We start from the raw sequence: 16,952 nt of genomic DNA on the forward strand, positions 1-16,952 counted from the left end.
TTAAGATTATTTAGTTCGTGAAAACTTAAAGAAAATATTCTATGAATATATTCATGCAGAACCAGCAGATATGAATATTTTAAAAGTTTTCAAAAAGCGATTGAATTTTTCATAAATTCGAAATCAAAAAGCTTTACTTGTAGTGGTTACTGATCGTTGCGAAATTATTCAAATTCTGGCTATGTTAATTTAACATTAACAAAGCTTCCAACAGGGAACTATCGGTGCTACGGGGGATCCGAGCAGTGTCATCGATAACGTAGGTAATCGAGTTTTCTAAATTCTGAGTTTTCTTTTCGTCTGTCGTGTGTGCGTGTTGCATTGCTTTCGAGTTGGCGTTGCGAAAATTCCCCTTTATTTTGCTGACGAGAATCCAAAAGAGTAAACCAACCGGGGGATCCAAGAAACCCCAGCTGATTTATCCGAAAGCAATCGTTACACGTACATTTCCAAGTGCCCGTGGCAACAAGTAACTTCCCCCCCTCCATTCGCTGCAAAATCTCTAGTGAAATGCATAACGGAAAGCCGAGATCCGCGGCCAGGCCGTCGTTCCACCGCCGTCCCAAAGCCGGAGTGGCCAACACCACCACTGATAACGCTGCTGTCAAACCGGAGGCCTTGGACAGCTATACTGGCAACGACGACAACGCCTGCGTGGTGTGCTTCAAGAACGTGGAAATTTTCTCCATCGGTGACTGTGATCATCCCGTGTGCTACGAGTGCTCCACTCGAATGAGGGTCCTCTGCCAGCAGAACGAGTGCCCCATCTGCCGCCACGTCCTGTCCAAGGTAAGTCCTGTGCTCGTCTAAAAAACCGAATCTCTAGCTAATTCTAAAACACTTGCAGGTTTTGTTCACTCTGGACAAGCTGCCCTATCGCGAACTGGAGGCCAATAACCGCTCTGATTTATACAGCAAGAAGTACCGCATCGGTTTCTGCACCGCAGAGATAAGACAGCAGTTCTTCAAACTGCTCGACCATCCCTGCCCGAAGTGAGTATCCTGCCTGGCACTTGAGTTGCACGATTGAGGCTCACCCTTCTCCGTTAAATTGCAGATGCGATGCACCTCCATACCGCACGTTCGAGGGCCTTCGCAACCATGTGCGCAGCGAGCACCACCTTCTGTACTGTGACCTGTGCGTCGAGACCCTCAACATCTTCACCTTCGAACGGAGGTGCTACACTCAGGCGGAGCTGCAGCTACACAACACCAAGGGCGATCCGGACAATCGGTCGCATCGCGGTCATCCGTTGTGCGAATACTGCAATAAACGCTATGTGGACCGTGATGAGTTGTTCCGTCATTTGCGCCGTGAGCACTACTTCTGCCACTTTTGCGACGCCGATGGCTGCAATGAGTTCTACAATGACTATGCGGATCTGGCGGAACATTTCCGGGAGGAGCACTTTCTCTGCGAGGAGGGTAAGTGCGCCACCGAGCAGTTCGTCGGCGCATTCCGCAACGAAATCGAGTACAAGGCGCACGTGGCCAACGTGCACGGAAAGTCGCTTAACAAGCAGCAGGCCAAGCAGACGCGCACCTTGCAGGTGGAGATCACTTTGGGGCCTCGTGGACGTAGTGGGCAGACGGAGCAGGGCATAGCCAGCGTGAGAACCAGGTGAGAGACGGCCATCCGATTTGTAGAAGGCACGCTTAGAGTGTTAAACCTTACAGGAATGACGAGCACAACGACTACCAGAACGATTTGCCTTCGATTACCCAGCGCCATGTGAGCATTGATGCTGGTAACGAGGAGCAGTTTCCCACATTGAGAGGCACTTCCACAGCTCCCAGCGTATCCTTGGTAAGACCGCCGCCGCCCTCGATGCGCAATCTTAGTGGAACTTCTGGTCTTGCTCGGACCAAAGAAAACTTCCCGGCCCTGGGAGGAGGAAATGGAGGTGGCGTTACTGGGCCCACCAGCAGCAGCATTGCCGCCAGGGCTGCTCAATCGCAGCAACCCGTGGCCGCTGTCTTTAAGAAACCCACAAGCGCGGCAGGTTCTGGCAGTCGAAGTGGGCCTCCTGGTAACGGAATGCTACTGCATGTGTCAAATCGACCAGCAGCTGTGCCCAAAAAGGCTGCTACGCCGCAAGTAGACTTTCCTGCATTACCGGGTAAGGGAAACAAGAAGAACCTGCGCAACCTGGAGGAGGATATGCTGCCCAGCGGATCGGCACTGCCGATGGCGAACATCTCGGCTAAGCATCGGTCTCTGGCCGATGACTACGTGTCAGTGGCTAGCCCGAGCACTTTCCAAAAGCTTCAAATGGTACAAAAGGAGGAGGACGAGGCCAAAGCGCGCCAGGAGGCTTTGAAGAAGAGTGCTCCCAAACTCACTGCGGCGGAATTCCCTAGCCTCGGACCGAGTGCCAGCGCCAGCTCGAACAGGGCGACTGCTCCAAAGCCCAGCAGTGGATCTCCCTCATTGAACTGGTCGAAGCCAGTTAACGAGAAAAAGCAGCGTGAGCTGGAGAATCGCAAGGCCAAAGTGGCGCCGGCCCCGGTTCTGCCGAGTCCAACATCGAAACCTGCCACCAAGGCAAGCAATAACAATGTCCAAGAGCAGCAGGCAAATAAAAAGGATAAAAAGCAGAAGGATAAGAAGAGCAACCAGGAGAATCAGCCTAAGACGGCCAAACCGAAGGAGAGAAATAATAACAACGAACAAAAAGCCAATGGGTCTCCGCCTACGCCAATACGTGCGCCACCCGGCTTAAAACCTGGTGGACCGCTAAAACCACCACCAGGATTCGTGTCTAACGTGACTGTTAACTCGGTGGCCAAGCTGCCCAACAATCTCACGTTCACCAGTTCGCTGGGCGAGTCGTATGACATTGTACCCAGTCCGTATACGTACACCGATCCACCAAATACCGAGATAAGGAATCAGGTAAGCGAACGTTGTTTGCGATTTAGTTAGAAAACATTAACTTAAAAAGCATTTGTTTTGCGTCCAGAAACTGGTTGATGAGGTTATGTCCCTACTGAAGACCCCAGAGGCATTGAACGAATTCCGTTTGCTTTCGTCCAAGTTCCGCGACGGATCCTGTTCTGGCCAAGCCTATTACGAGCACTGCCAGTGCGCCATGCTGAGCTCATTTTACAACCTGTTCCCGGAGCTGCTGGCCATGCTGCCGGACATAAGCAAGCAACAGGTAAGACCCGTTTGCAAAACCACATAAACAGAGGAACTCATTCTTTGCACCATTTCCAGGAACTTTACTTAGTGCACAAACAACACCTGAACAGCTTGCCGCCCGCCGAGCGCAAATCCTTGCCCGCGCTTGAAGTTTGTAAGGTGTGCAAACAGATCCTCATCTCCGCCGACTTAAAGGGCCACCAGCAGGCGCATGAGCTGACCAAACACTTTCCCGTACTCGGGAGCTCAGCTTCCAACACGCATCGCAATTGAGGCGGTCGGATTGTAGGACAACAAAAGCTTTATTCCTGTATATTTTCTATGTACATATATACCGTGTCAACCATCTAGGAACCATGTCCCCAGCTCATGTTGTGAGTGGAAACCCGAAAAAGAACTAGCCGAACTATATCACCCATCAGTCCATGTAGCGCGACCCACGAAGCCATCTGTTCAATGTGACTTAGTCCAGACAGAAGCTAATCTGGGATGCGATTCTAATATTTACGAGTGAGCTTGTGTCTAGCAAATGCCCGCAACCTAATAAAGTTCAAATCAATCACAATTATTAGTCGTAATCACCTCGTATGTTTGCCTAACCTGTCCCCCTATCTAATGTCCACATATGGTGGTCGCAGGTTAGTTATCACCAAATGGAAATTGGTTGTAGTTGGGTCGTATGGAGCAGATTTATTATCGGACATATGGAGCTCTTCTGCTCTTATCTACGTTGTTTGCTAGCTGGGGAGCGATGTTTGGTAGTTGAGTTTTCTGATTTCAGGAAAAGTATAGTTTTTGTCGAATATGAAATTCGAGAAAGGCTCATTTTCTATTTTTCTACGGAAAATTATGAAGGAGCAAGACCTAAAAAATAATTCAAAAGTCCAAGCTTTTGAATGTCAAAAGGCGCGCAGACTCGCGTTAGTACATTTTCAAACAAATCAAATTTAACTAACACATTGTTTCGCATTACGTTTTTATTTCGTAACACATAAATAGAATAAAATTAAAAAACATTAAGAAACACATAGAATTATTTATATGAAAATGCATTAGAGTTTATTTTTTTTGGACAGACCTACGGTCACACTAAAGTCGCAAACAACAATAACAATGGACCGGCGAGAGGATGCTCTGCTGCAGGTAATGTTATTAATTACCATATATGAATGGAGAAACTGGGGTAAATACTTTATGGAACCATGTACGACAGGCCCTCCAAACGAACGCCAGCGAGACAGAGCGCTGGGAAGCCTTCAAGCGCGATTATGAGAGCACCGTCCGGAACTTGGACAAGTTCGCCCAGAATCTCAGCGTGGAGGTTATGGTGCCCATTGGACGAAAGGCGCTGATGCCCGGCGAGCTGATCCACACCAACGAGCTTCTGGTGGGTCACTACGAGGGCTACTTCTCCGCCTGCTCCGCCCACAAGGCCAAGGAGATCTGCCAGTACCGCCTGAAGCTGGCCGAAGAGCAGCTGAAGAAGCTGGCCGTGGAGAACGATCTTTGGCAGTAAGTGCATCAGTACACAGAAGTAGGGAAAAGTAATGTTTACGCTCGTCCAACAGGAAAAAACTCTACACTCCATTTGCGGAGGGGGCGGTTCCCAGTGGCGACCAAGTAGAAATTGTGGAGGATTTTAACGAGGAGTCTCACAACAAGTGGTTGGCGGAGCACAGAAAGCGAATGCGTCAGCAAAAGCAGAAGGAGCGGCTCGAACGGGAGGTGGAACCTGCGGAGAAAGATAATGAAGTGCTGCGGAAGCTAGAAGAGCGAGAAATGATGGAGGAACTGGGTCTAGATCCAGATAATATCGACGAGGGTCAGTTGCACGATATGCTGAGTCAAGAACCTCAGAAATCCAACAACGAAAGTAGTCCTAAATCCTTAACCCAGGAAGAGGAGGATGAGCTGTGGAAGAAGCTGGAAGCCGAGGAGCAGAACGAAGCCGCGGAGCTCAGCTCAGAAGCAGAAGAAAGCCTTAAAACAACGGATAAACTAGTGCGCCAGCTCATGTCCGGAGAAACAGAAACTCCATCTTCCAAAAAACGCACTGCAGGCACCAAAAGAAACGTGGAAATACAGGAAGCCATAGCAGAAGATGACGATGATGATGATGACGGTGACCAGGAGGAAGAGGTGCGAACCATACGGGAGCAGATGGCGCTGCTGCCCAACGAAGATCGTGAGCCGTTCCTCAGAGCTCAACTGCATGTACTCAAAGCAAAAATGAGGAAGATACAAAAAGTCAACTTTATAAGCGACGAGCTGATTCACTTGATGAATGTGGTGGTCATGCTAGAGGACGACCTACAGGATTTGATATTTGAGCAGGAGCTGGAGGCCAGCGAGGAAGAGGAGGAAGTAGTCAAAAACAGTCATCTTCCAGAGGAGCCAAGCGAAGAGCTTTTGACTGCACCTGAAGCCAGCACAAATAAACGTCGCATTTCGTTTGCCCTCGACGACGAAAAACTTGAATTCAGAAGGGAGGAGACCGTTGCCGAAATGTTGCCCAATGCGAAAAAGAACTCGAGGGATATCATTAAGTTAGATGCCCCTGTTAAACCGGCAGGAGATCCACAACCCGTATCCATTAAAACAAAACGTCAATCAAACCAGGATATCTTGCAAAAAGTGGAAAGGAACATTGAGTTTGTCAAGGAAAACCAGAGTGTCCAGGACTTCGATTTGCTCAATCGAATTATGGAAGAGTCTACGGGACTTATCAACACCTTACACATAAGTTTCACACATTCCGGTGCCATACCTTCGCCCAGTAGTGATCAAAGCGATGGCATACCAGGAAAACCCTCTGATTTCTATGAGAAGTATGAGAAGGACCGAGCGCGGCTGAATGATTCGTTTCCTATCTATGTGAACGGTTTTGAAGGCGAGGAGCAAGTTAAAGTTCCCATAATGAGCGAAGCTGCTCGTGGATCAGCCTATGAAGATCCCAGAAGTCAGGTAAGATCATGTAATTTCGATCAGATCATAAGCTAACGTCCTGGCCTTACAGTTCTCCAAGCCCAATTCTTCAGACATAAGTTGCACACATTCCGGTGCCATACCTTCGCCCAGTAATGATCAAAGCGATTACATACCTGGAAACCCCTCTGATTGCTATGAGAAGGACCGAGCGCAGTTCTCCGAGCCCAATTCCTCTACTGACCCTGAATCAGCGGTAAAGTCGATCCTACGAAACAAATCTGCTGTGGACCTGGAGCCGCATAATGTCAACCAGCAGCCCAAGAAGGGAAAGAAGGGCCGGAAGCAAAAGAAGAAGGAGCGCACCTTGGACGACGACCTGCGCGACATGAGCGCCTACCAAAAGGTCATGCATGATCTCGTGGAGAAGGAGCCGACTGCGCCGGAGCCTCTGCCCCCGGGCAAGTTCATAGACTCGCATGCGCCCAAGAAGCGGGTTAGCCGCTTCAAGGAGCAGCGAGCCCTTAACAAAACGTAGCGAAGAGTAAAACTTCAGCTGGATATTACTAGTATATTTGTTCAAGTTTAATGTGGATTTGTATTACAAACACAACGCAAACAATAAACAACTACTGGTGTGGTGTACATTCGTTTTAAAATTAAACACTAGGTACTAGTCCGCTGAAACGGAATTTATTTTTAAAACATTTACATTTACAGTAGGCTTCAATTTACATTAGATCAGAATGAGAGTTTTTGATTCAAGAATGTACGCGATTGAAGGTCCTGGCCGCCCGCGAGTGTGCGCTATCTTATCTTATCTTTTAAAGTACATATTAACAGCTAATACATACAGTGCGAACCCTAAGCATAAGTGTAGTTGGATGTTCTACTCAAGGACACAGCCCAATCCATGGCCTTCAATCATGGTCTACCGAGAATCAAATATGTCTTGAGTGTCTGGCCAGCAGGATGCGGGGATGCCTCCAATGCGGGGTCTCATGGCCCTGTCTGGTGTTCACAGATGCTACAGAATTTCTACATGTCAAAGTCCTCCAGGCCGAGGAACTCCCTTTCCAGAGCGGCGCCCATCATGTTCCATTCGCCGTCGTCCTCGTCCTCCGGTTCCTTCTCGCTGTTGGACTCGGATCCAAGCTCCAGGTCGGAGGGCAGGTCCTCCCCTGGAACATTGATTCAAATATTAATTGTTAAGACAACTTTTGTGCGGACGGGCTACCTCTCCTAAACTTGGCGCTGGGCATCTCATCGTCATCGTCCTCCTTCTCGTTATTGTCATCGGCCTCCTCGTTCGAGCTAATGTCCACCTCCACGAGGTTGGGCGCTCCAATCATTATATCCTCGCTTCGCGTGAAAAAGTCGTGAGCCCTGTTGGAATTATCATCTTCGCGCTTTCTCTTCAGCAGCTTCTTGTCCATGGGTGGATTTTCTTGAGTAATTAAAGATGTGTTCGATTAGAGTCGGTGACTAACACACGGATTAATAAGTAAACTACTCACCAAAATTTACAGGACCCTCGTCGCTGGACGAGTCTGACTCGAAGAATGTTTCGTAGTCCTTATTCATGGACTCGATATCTGCGTTGGTGAAGACCAGCAGCGGATTCAGCGTTTCGCGGAAGTTGCCGCTCTGCTCCTCCTGCTGCTTGCTGCTCGAGGGTGAGATCTCCGAACGCTCGCTGTAGTTGACCACGTGCTCGGGACTATGGCAATGGGCGGGTGGCTGGCGACCCTTGTTGCGCACCTTTCGGTCCAGTGGAAATAGCTTCTCCTCCACATGCTCCCAGCGCTCGGCGCAGGTCCACAACCAATTCGCATTGACCACTTTGATGGCAGGCTCTTTTTTGGCGGCGTTAACCTTGTAGGTGCCTGCGTTGACCGCCACTAGATGCGTTATCTCCTTGCCGATATTGGGCTTCACTTCGGCTCCCAGGCTCTTGGCTATGAAATATGCCCGCGACTGCTCAAGCTTCATCTGCGTGGGCACCAGGCCAGAGAACACCAGGTTCTTGCCGCGCAGCACTTCGCTCCGAATCTTCGGAACGATGACCTTTAGGTCGGGTATTTCCGTGGTCTCGTCGTAAATAGAATAGAATCGCTTGTGAATGTTACGAAGTATGACCTCTAGATACAGCAGGTAATCGTCGGGGTCTTCAATCTCTATCTGCTTTTGCCCCTCGAGCGGTGCTCGTAAGCTGGGCGTCTTAGACGTGGTGGCCACATCCGCGTCAGCAGACGGGCGCTTCTCCTCCGGCGAAGTGGTGGATGAGGCCACAACCTCGTTATTTTCTGCCGGCGTGGGGGGCACCTCGGCTTTTGTGCTCTCCTTGGAATTATCATCAATAACAACTACGTCTTCGCCATCGCTGGCTGCTTTTTCAGCATCTGGTGAGCCAGATGAACTGTCGTCTATGACCACAATATCCTCTGTATTAGTCTTGCCATTCAATTTGTCTCTCGGCTCTTTGGGTGCTTCTGTAGCGCTTGAGGCGTTGGAAACCTCTGGATCCTTGGCATCGCCCTCTAGTTCGAACACGTCTACCGACTCCTCGTTTACATCGTCATCTTTGCTTGTGCTTGTGACGGTATTATCGCCCTTATCGGTGTCTTCTGGTTTGACTTCGCTGCTGGATTCCGTCTTATCTTTGTCCCCATGTTTCTCGGTAATCTCTGCAACAAATAGTAACATCGTTAGAAACATTCAAGACAGCTTGCTGGAGCACCCACCTTTGAAGTCAACGCCTTCGCCATCCAGTTCATGCTTGGACAAGCCCGGCGGGGCATTGATGTCACCAGTGTGTTGAAAGAAGTGGTAGGGCTTAACCTGAATCAAATTGGAAGCCATGTTCCACACATCCTCGCGATCGTCTATGATGCACACCATGGAATCGCCATTCGGAAACAGAGCCCTGTAATGAACAATTGGTCGGCTATTGTTTAACACGATAAAATTGCTGGTGATTTTCACTTTTCGATTAGTAGTATTAACGTATTGGAAAAACCAAGTGAAAATCCAAACAGCTTTTGGGTTTAGAAACGCACTTCAAATTGTCCGTCTTGCTGGTGGCGTTGAAACACTCGTCTCTGGACAGAATCCTGTGCGAGAAGAACTTGCCCTCCGGATCCAGCAGCTGGGCAATCATGTGCGCGTAGTTGCGCGCACCAAAAGTGCAAATGTGCAGCTCGTACAGCTGGGACATGCGCTCCAGAAACTCAGCCGTGCCGGGGCGCAGGCGCGTGTGGTACCACGGGGAGTGCGGTCCGTACAGCTGGAAATGGTAGATGCCCTTGATGTTGTCCGGCACAGTGTCGTTGGTGGTGTGGATCACCGTCTGATCGAGATCGACGAGCAGGACGAGCTTCCTGTCCGCCAGCAGGCGGCGGGTGTCGTCGTGCCCGAGCTTCTGGGCCAGCTTCTGGGTGACCTTAAGATCGGGCATGGTGTGCACCATTGGCACCGAGGCCTCGGAGGTCTGTCCCTGCGGGTTGAATGTTTAATTATTCGATATGCCCATTGAGGCGGGTGGCAATGCGCACTCACATTCTCGTTCTGACGCAAGTCGGCTCCGCAGTCCGCGCACATGTCCTTGATGACCGTGGTGTGTATGCACTCGGACAGCTCCAGAATGGCATCCCTAAAGAACAGGCTCGGTTAGTGTGTATACGGCTGCATAATTGCATTCCCCCACGCCCACTCGCCGCCCGATTGCAACCCCCAAACTCACCCCTTCGTAAGAAGCTCCCCTTCCTTGCGAAGCCGCTTCTTCACCACTCCGGCGCGCTGGGACTTGTACCTCTGGATGGCACTGTCCCCGCCCGGCTTTCCCGCGTCCTTCGCGTCCTCGCCCACGGGCTGGTAAAGAAAAAGGATTTGGGCAGCCGACACGAATTGTCCCTCGCGTACCCGCCATTTATTGATTACCGCTCTCGCCTCGTTCTCTCCCAGCGCAGCTCTCAAAACAATGATGCCGCCACCGCTGGCGTTGTTGTTGCCGTTGCCGCTGGCGCTGTTCTTGCAACCGTTTCCTCCGCCGCCATCATCGCCTTCGGCAGCTCCAGATGCGGCCACGCCCCCTGGCGCGTGGCTGGGCGTCGCGCCCTCCTCGTCCGCTATGTTCTGCATCGCTAGGCTTGCGTTTTTATATACAAACGATTTGTTTAAATCCCAGTGCCTTGTTGTGTTTGCAATTTGTGTGAATATTGCGCGGTATTCGCATAAGAGCGCGGACAACTTTTGTAACTGCTCGCAAACAGCTGATTGAGCGCGAAAGACGGAAAGTACTGATGGAGTTTTGCTTCGATTAGGCTATTTAATGTGCGCAGTTAGCCATTTATTGGTAATTCAATTTATTTTACTGGTTTCTTTTAGTATTGAGTTAAATGCAGGATATTCGTTCAAAGATATCGCAGAAGCATTCGAATCAGCTGCTTTTGACTGTTAACCAACACTGTTTAATCGGCGGCAAACTAGTTCAGCCGTATTTTGTTTATTATTTTCCGAAATGAGCGATAAAACCAAGGAAGACCTAAAGCGCAGTGCCCCGGAGGAGGAGGATGAACCTCAGGAGGAAGCAGTGTCATCCGAAAAAGAGGCGGAAGGCGAGGAGGACGCCTGGATTGGACCCATGCCGTCAGAGCAGAGCGCTCCTGTGCCCGCCAAGAAAAAGAAGGGTTAATATGAAGCCTTATATTTAATTTGACTAAACCTAATCAATAAATAGTCCTGCCCTATGAACACATCTACCTGGAAAACCTTCCCAATGCTGAGAGCTATGAGAGGAGCTACATGCACCGCGATGTAATCACCCATTTGGTGTGCACGAAGACGGATTTCGTGGTGACCGCCAGTCTGGATGGACACATCAAATTCTGGAAGAAGGGCGAGCTGGGCATCGAGTTCGTCAAGCACTTCCGCAGCCACCTCGGTAGGTTCTTGACCCACATAACGTGTATTTCCTCGTTTAACCAAGAGTTTGTTGCAGTCCCCATCAAATCACTGACCACCAATGACAGCGGCACGCTGCTGTGCTCGGCGGCCACGGATCAGACAGCCAAGGTCTTCGATGTAGTCAACTTCGACATGATCAATATCATTCGATTGGGCTATACGCCGCAGTGCAGCGAGTGGATAAATGGGCCGGGAGATGCCGTACAAGCACTGGCCATGTAAGTACCTTATCAATAGATGGAGATTTAGATTCTGATTGCTCTTCCTCCAGCTCGGATTCAGAGAGCAGCCGCATACACATCTACGACGGGCAAGGAGGCGGAGAAGCCCTTCACACCTTGGAGAAACTTCACTCGGCACCCGTGGTGGCAATGTGCTTCAATGTGGCAATGGAGACCGTCATTTCTGTCGATCGCAATGGTATTCTGGAATACTGGCAAAACTCCAAGTACGACTACAAGTTTCCACAGCGCCTGGTGAATTTTGACTCCAAGCTAGACACAAGTAAAGTTCGATGATTAAGCTAAGTGAACCTAGACTCAACTGAAATATTAACCTTTTAGGCCTCTTTGAGTTTGCAAAACAGAAGACCCAAGTCACGGGCTTAGCTGCCACGCCGGATGGAAAGCGTTTTGCCGCCATTTCCACAGATCGCAAGGTCCGCGTCTTTCAGTTCAACACGGGCAAGTTGATCCGGGTATTCGATGAAGCTCTATCTACATACACCCAAATGCAGCAAACGAAGCACGCACTGCCCAACATGGAGTTTGGCAGAAGGTAAACTAAAGTAATATAGTTATTATTTATTGATTTAAAGATTTAAATTACAGAATGGCGGCTGAGCGGGATCTGGAGAAGACTGCCCAGAATACAACCCTTAATATTTTATTTGACAGCACTGGCAACTTCTTGCTCTACCCAACGATGCTGGGCATCAAGGTGATCAATGTGGTCACGAATCGCTGCGTCACAATTCTAGGAAAAACCGACAACATACGGCCCCTCCAGGTGGCCTTGTTTCAAGGAAGAATTAAGCGCCAAAAAGCTGCTATAACAATGGAGCAGGAGGCCAGTGAAAACCCAGCACTCCAGAATATCCTCAACGATCCGACAGCCTTTTGCACTGCCTACAAGTTAGTTCATACCGATTTTTAGTTATGTCCCTGCTGTATCATCATGTCCATTCTACTACTCCTATTAGGAAAAGCCGCTTCTACTTGTACAGCCGAAGGCTGCCCTCGGATCTGCAGGATGTCGACCGTGATATTTTCAACGAGAAGCCCTCGAAGGAGGACATTATCGCCGTGCCGGAAGCCTCAGGTATTTTGGTTTGGCTCATCCCATTAACCTTTCTTAACTAACCCAAAATATGTTTCTATTGCACGCCAACAATATTTTAAGACGAAGGTTATTCCTATCAGATATTTCTAGAACAATTCATTACAAAATGTTTCATCTATTCTAGTCGTGCAACGCATCTACGAGAACGTGGTGCTCCACACCACGAAAGGCGATATCCACATGAGGCTGTTCTTCAAGGAGGTTCCAAAGACGGTTGAGAACTTCTGTGTTCATGCGAAAAATGGGTATTATATATACGTCAACTGTTGAGAGCTGTCCCATTACAATCACATTTTATTGTCAGTTACTACAATGGCCACATATTCCATCGCGTGATCAAGGGCTTCATGGTGCAGACTGGCGATCCCACGGGAACGGGCACGGGCGGCAAGTCCATTTGGGGTAGCGATTTCAAAGACGAGTTCGTGCCGAGCCTGAAACACGATCGGCCCTACACGGTCAGCATGGCTAACGCGGGTCCGAACACGAATGGCAGCCAGTTCTTTATCACAGTCCTACCCACGGTGAGGATGAATGCAGCGGTGATTAGCTTATTGACTAACCAATCTCCATTTGCAGCCTTGGCTCGACAACAAGCACACGGTGTTCGGAAGAGTTTATCGCGGCATGGAAGTGGTTCTCAACATTTGCAATTCCAAGGCGAACCCCAAGACGGACAAGCCCTACGACGACATTAAAATTATTTCAATACACTTAAGTAATTGAGCACAGGGCTTTAATAAAACTTTCAGCGACACTTGTTTTCAAATCTTTGGAGCACCGCAAATGCGCGGCAAAGAATTTTGGTATTTTTTTGGAACTCGGTTTTTTTGGTGTTTTCCCAGCTCGGCACACTAAACAGCTGATTTGTTTCTTGCAGTCGGTGTTCCTTTTGTTTCGATAGTGCAATTAATATAAATTGGGACAACTGCAACTCTAATAGCATTTTTGGTGCCGGAATTAGTTGTGGACCTTCTAGTATTAGAGAGTAATTAACTAAACGAACCTGTGCTAACCGGACATATAGAGGTACTTCTCGCAAATTATGCGGGTTCTTGCCAGATAATACGATACCATTTGTTTATGGCTGGGTAAAAACAAAAAACAAAGAACTCCAGGCTGACGAGTCATTTATGCGTATCGGCAATCTATAACTGCCCATAATCTATAACTGAAACTGAATCTGCTCCAGATTCGAAAACTAGGTTTATTTACATTTGCATGCAAAGGTCTTCAATATGAGAACTCTAGTATACGTACATGGTTTCCTTTATTTCCAGACATGAGCTAAGCCAAATATAACCGCTCGCCATGTCCAATATGGATCCAAGTGATGTCCGCAGTACCGCCCAGCTCATCCTGTCCAACGCTCGGCAGGGAAATAGCGCCTATAACATGCAGTATGATATGTGTGAGTATAGCCATGGTTAAGTGATATATCCCGTCCAAGCCATAACGACCTCCCACCGACTTCAGCACGGGCACATTCTATTAACCTGATTACGGAGGACTTCTTGGCCGGTTACATGCAGGATGGCAGGATGTCCGTAGTTCGAAGGTTTTTCTGCCTCTTCGTCACATTCGACTTGGTCTTCGTTTCGCTGCTGTGGCTCATTTGCATTGTGGTAGGGGTTGGAGGCATTCCAATGAGATTACGATGCGATTTATCATGCAACTCTGTTCCCAGATCAATGGAGACAATATATTCACTGCCTTCCACAAACAAATCGTGGAGTACACCATCTACAAATCGCTCTTTGATGTTGTAGCCGTCGCTATCTGCCGATTTGTTGTGCTTATATTTTTCTACGCCGTATTGTACATCAATCACTGGTCCATCATAGCGGTATGGTAATCCTTTCCAATTACCGAATTTCTTGTATATCTTATTATTTCTGCAGCTCTCTACAAGTGGGTCTTGCTTGTTCCTCATCTCCAAGGTGTTTGTGTTCGATGTAAGACTGAGAAACCAGCCACCTTAATGTACTCTTAGATAATTTCGTGCGCATCTTTCAGTGGCTGGATTCAAAGCAGCAGGTATTTGAGGTAATCCTAATAATAACCTCGTTCATACTGGCTTGGGGAGAAGCCTGGTTCCTGGACTGTAGGGTGATTCCTCAAGAGCGACATGCCCAACACTATTTCCGGAGTAAGTCACGCAGACAGATCCCGATCTCAGATGGTATATTCATTGATTTTCGCATTTAAGCTATGACTTCAAATGATCGCACGCCCATGGATCAGCCTGCCATTTTGATTGAGCAAGAACGGCCTCCGCAAAGTGTAACCGACTTTTATTCACTCATGGACACGGCTCGGCATTCCGACGAGGAGGATGAGTTGGTATGCTATTCATGAATGCGCATTTTTAAGTCTGTTCAGAATAAGAAAATGAATCTAGTGAGAATATAAAGTGAAGCACGATTGATTTCGTCCCCATATCTCCAAAGAGTCTGACCCAATGACATCGGTAAATCTGGGAGTTTTTCCCGCATTTCTAAGATTTTTTATTCGTTCGCATTACAGGATGATGAGTACACACAAATGGGATTGGATTGCCTTCGAAAGGCCTACGAGATCATCGAGTCTAGTGACTGGAAGGTGGAAAAAGTTACCCAGAAAGGCGACACCATACACAGCACTCAGCGGGACAAGATTGGAAAGATTTACAAGTTGACGGTAAGGCTAAAACAATGATCAGGGAATATTTCTTATACGTACACTTCACAGGCTCGCATCAAGTATCCTGCAAAGGCTCTGATGGAAGATCTGTTCTATCGCATTGAGGACTGCCCCAAGTGGAATCCTGCTCTTTTGGAGTCCAAAATAGTGCGCGTGAGTAGGCACACTACATGACGATTTAAAACTCCTCATTATATTGAGTGTTTCGCACAGAAAATCAACTCCTACACCGATATTACCTATCAGGTATCTGTGGGCGGAGGAGGGGGCATGGTGAAGAGCCGCGACTTCGTGAACTTGCGGTCTTGTAGGCTCTTTTACAATGGTCAAATCTGCGATGACGATGAGACGGCTCAGATCAGCAGCGATGATGGGAACATCAGTCTAAATCGGTCTTGCGAGGGTAGTGTTAGTACCATTTCCGATGGTGACTCAAACACCCCTCTGCTGCCCAGTAGCGTGTCTAGTTGCAAGGCAACGTTTCCCAGTTCATCCAAGGGAGCCGCTGTGCCTTTCGACACCTTGGGCAACAGCTTGGGCGCCAAGAGCCTAGGTCCCATCGTGAACTTTGACGAGGAGCCACCGCCACTGGATCAGGACGAGTTCGAGGATGCTAAGGACAAGGTCGACGCCGAAGCGAATAACATGACAAAACCAAATGTACCCAGCGTGGGCAAAACCAAGGACAAGGTTTGGGTCACTTCGGCGATTAGTGTGCAATATGCTGCCGTTCCACCTTCACCCAAATACACAAGGTTGGTTTCAGGACTATACAATTCGATGAAAGTACACAATTACGGTCGGTTGACTTTTCAATTTTCAGAGGGCAGAACATTGTCAGTGGGTTTGCGTTTCGAGAAATCGTTGGCAAATCGGATAGCTGCATTGTGGAGTGGGTGCTTTGCCTAGACCTAAAAGGCTATATTCCTCGCTATGTCCTGGATGCGGTAAGTGCCGTTCAACACCTACTTATTTTTCGTTTATTGGATAAATGTTTCGATGTTGATTTTTAGGCCCTCACCTCCTCCATGACCGATTACATTAGCAATCTGCGCAAGCACGTCAACGAACTGAGGCAGAGGGGGCGGGGTCGAGCCCCCAGGACCCACTAGGAAATCAGTAATCCGTATTTTAATTTAAATCCCATTGTATCTCAAGCGAGTGCTGTTCGCAGGTATCTAATAGAATATTTCAATAATTTGAAGCAGGAGAGCGAGTTCAGTGCTGTAAGTTTATTGAGTATTGTATGTATATGTATGGCATAAGTTCTATGTACCTATATGCACGGCTTACATTATAAATTTTATACATGACTTTTTTAACGTCCGGCATTTCCACATTCAGTCGCACGAGCAGGCACAGCATCTGCCCACCTGTCGCTGGTGTGTTAGTCGTAGGCTCGAGATCAGTTCTTGGAGGCGGAGTCGCAGGGCGTGGTCCTATTTGCTGTCGTTCTGGGGAAACCACATGGGACACGCCTCCATGGCCACCTCGCAAACGGCGCTCATCTTGGCGCTGTCGTAGTCTGGAAGGGGATATGGGTGAAGGCTTTACCGGGATACGGATTTCGGCTTACCTAGGCTGTTGCGTTTGCCGAAGATGCTGCCGTTGAACGGAGGCTTCCTGTAGGCTGCCTCACTGGAGCCCAAAAGTATGGCTGCGACCAGGATCGTGACCAGGAGCAGAGTGAGCGTGAATCGAAGAGCCATCTTGCAGTTTTCGGTGAGCGTTGTGGGCAGTGAACGAAGGAAGGTCTGAGCTGTGTTAGAAGCCGGATGATTCTGTGACAAAACAAGGCAAATCCCCGACTTTTATACTCGCCAACCGAGCAGAAGGATGCCGCGCGCCTAATCGAGTTACCGCGGGATAATTGAAAACTAGATTGCTTGGGGAG

At 48.7% G+C, this 16,952-nt stretch overlaps 6 protein-coding genes across 8 annotated transcripts; 4 read left to right on the forward strand and 2 right to left on the reverse strand.

Annotated features, from left to right (window-relative positions):
• The first annotated feature begins 227 nt into the window (after window positions 1–227).
• LOC6736085 (E3 ubiquitin-protein ligase ZNF598) lies at window positions 228–3,710 on the forward strand. The gene is made up of 6 exons (XM_002082950.4): window positions 228–789; window positions 848–993; window positions 1,058–1,621; window positions 1,678–2,896; window positions 2,964–3,161; window positions 3,221–3,710. The coding sequence occupies exons 1-6, from the start codon at window positions 511–513 to the stop codon at window positions 3,416–3,418; spliced, it is 2,604 nt and encodes an 867-aa protein (XP_002082986.2). The 5' UTR covers window positions 228–510; the 3' UTR covers window positions 3,419–3,710.
• A 420-nt stretch (window positions 3,711–4,130) lies between these two features.
• Window positions 4,131–6,734, forward strand: LOC6736086 (unconventional prefoldin RPB5 interactor-like protein). Its single transcript, XM_016168902.3, has 4 exons — window positions 4,131–4,288; window positions 4,359–4,657; window positions 4,714–6,109; window positions 6,162–6,734. Exons 1-4 carry the CDS (start codon window positions 4,259–4,261, stop codon window positions 6,606–6,608), a joined length of 2,172 nt encoding a protein of 723 aa, XP_016029483.1. The 5' UTR covers window positions 4,131–4,258; the 3' UTR covers window positions 6,609–6,734.
• On the reverse strand, window positions 6,628–10,210 carry LOC6736087 (RNA polymerase II subunit A C-terminal domain phosphatase). The gene is made up of 7 exons (XM_002082952.4): window positions 9,813–10,210; window positions 9,629–9,722; window positions 9,130–9,566; window positions 8,815–8,996; window positions 7,588–8,757; window positions 7,308–7,517; window positions 6,628–7,251 (listed from the first exon to the last, which is right to left on the reverse strand). The coding sequence occupies exons 1-7, from the start codon at window positions 10,208–10,210 to the stop codon at window positions 7,109–7,111; spliced, it is 2,634 nt and encodes an 877-aa protein (XP_002082988.2). The 3' UTR covers window positions 6,628–7,108.
• A 72-nt stretch (window positions 10,211–10,282) lies between these two features.
• On the forward strand, window positions 10,283–13,177 carry LOC6736088 (peptidylprolyl isomerase domain and WD repeat-containing protein 1). Of its 2 annotated transcripts, XM_016168903.3 has the most exons (12): window positions 10,283–10,424; window positions 10,559–10,758; window positions 10,809–11,012; window positions 11,070–11,253; window positions 11,307–11,539; window positions 11,599–11,812; window positions 11,866–12,168; window positions 12,237–12,355; window positions 12,437–12,442; window positions 12,501–12,621; window positions 12,681–12,900; window positions 12,956–13,177. In XM_016168903.3, the coding sequence occupies exons 2-12, from the start codon at window positions 10,590–10,592 to the stop codon at window positions 13,100–13,102; spliced, it is 1,920 nt and encodes a 639-aa protein (XP_016029484.1). In that variant the 5' UTR covers window positions 10,283–10,424; window positions 10,559–10,589; the 3' UTR covers window positions 13,103–13,177. The 2 variants fall into 2 exon arrangements, with proteins under 2 accessions (XP_016029484.1, XP_002082989.1); XM_002082953.4 differs by lacking the exons at window positions 10,283–10,424; window positions 12,437–12,442 and having other exon boundaries at window positions 10,588–10,758.
• Window positions 13,178–13,235: 58 nt separating this feature from the next.
• LOC6736089 (steroidogenic acute regulatory protein-like) lies at window positions 13,236–16,380 on the forward strand. Of its 2 annotated transcripts, XM_016168904.3 has the most exons (12): window positions 13,236–13,405; window positions 13,657–13,787; window positions 13,853–14,001; window positions 14,064–14,222; window positions 14,278–14,331; window positions 14,393–14,525; window positions 14,586–14,719; window positions 14,903–15,055; window positions 15,107–15,211; window positions 15,272–15,813; window positions 15,882–16,005; window positions 16,072–16,380. In XM_016168904.3, the coding sequence occupies exons 2-12, from the start codon at window positions 13,688–13,690 to the stop codon at window positions 16,168–16,170; spliced, it is 1,752 nt and encodes a 583-aa protein (XP_016029485.1). In that variant the 5' UTR covers window positions 13,236–13,405; window positions 13,657–13,687; the 3' UTR covers window positions 16,171–16,380. The 2 variants fall into 2 exon arrangements, with proteins under 2 accessions (XP_016029485.1, XP_039147764.1); XM_039291830.2 differs by lacking the exons at window positions 13,236–13,405; window positions 13,657–13,787; window positions 13,853–14,001; ... (2 more) ...; window positions 14,393–14,525; window positions 14,586–14,719 and adding an exon at window positions 14,823–14,846.
• Window positions 16,276–16,880, reverse strand: LOC6736090 (neuropeptide SIFamide). Its single transcript, XM_002082955.4, has 2 exons — window positions 16,635–16,880; window positions 16,276–16,583 (listed from the first exon to the last, which is right to left on the reverse strand). The coding sequence occupies exons 1-2, from the start codon at window positions 16,765–16,767 to the stop codon at window positions 16,498–16,500; spliced, it is 219 nt and encodes a 72-aa protein (XP_002082991.1). The 5' UTR covers window positions 16,768–16,880; the 3' UTR covers window positions 16,276–16,497.
• Between the last annotated feature and the right edge of the window lie 72 nt (window positions 16,881–16,952).

Source organism: Drosophila simulans, chromosome 2R (assembly GCF_016746395.2).
Source record: "Drosophila simulans strain w501 chromosome 2R, Prin_Dsim_3.1, whole genome shotgun sequence".
Lineage (NCBI taxonomy): Eukaryota > Metazoa > Arthropoda > Insecta > Diptera > Drosophilidae > Drosophila > Drosophila simulans.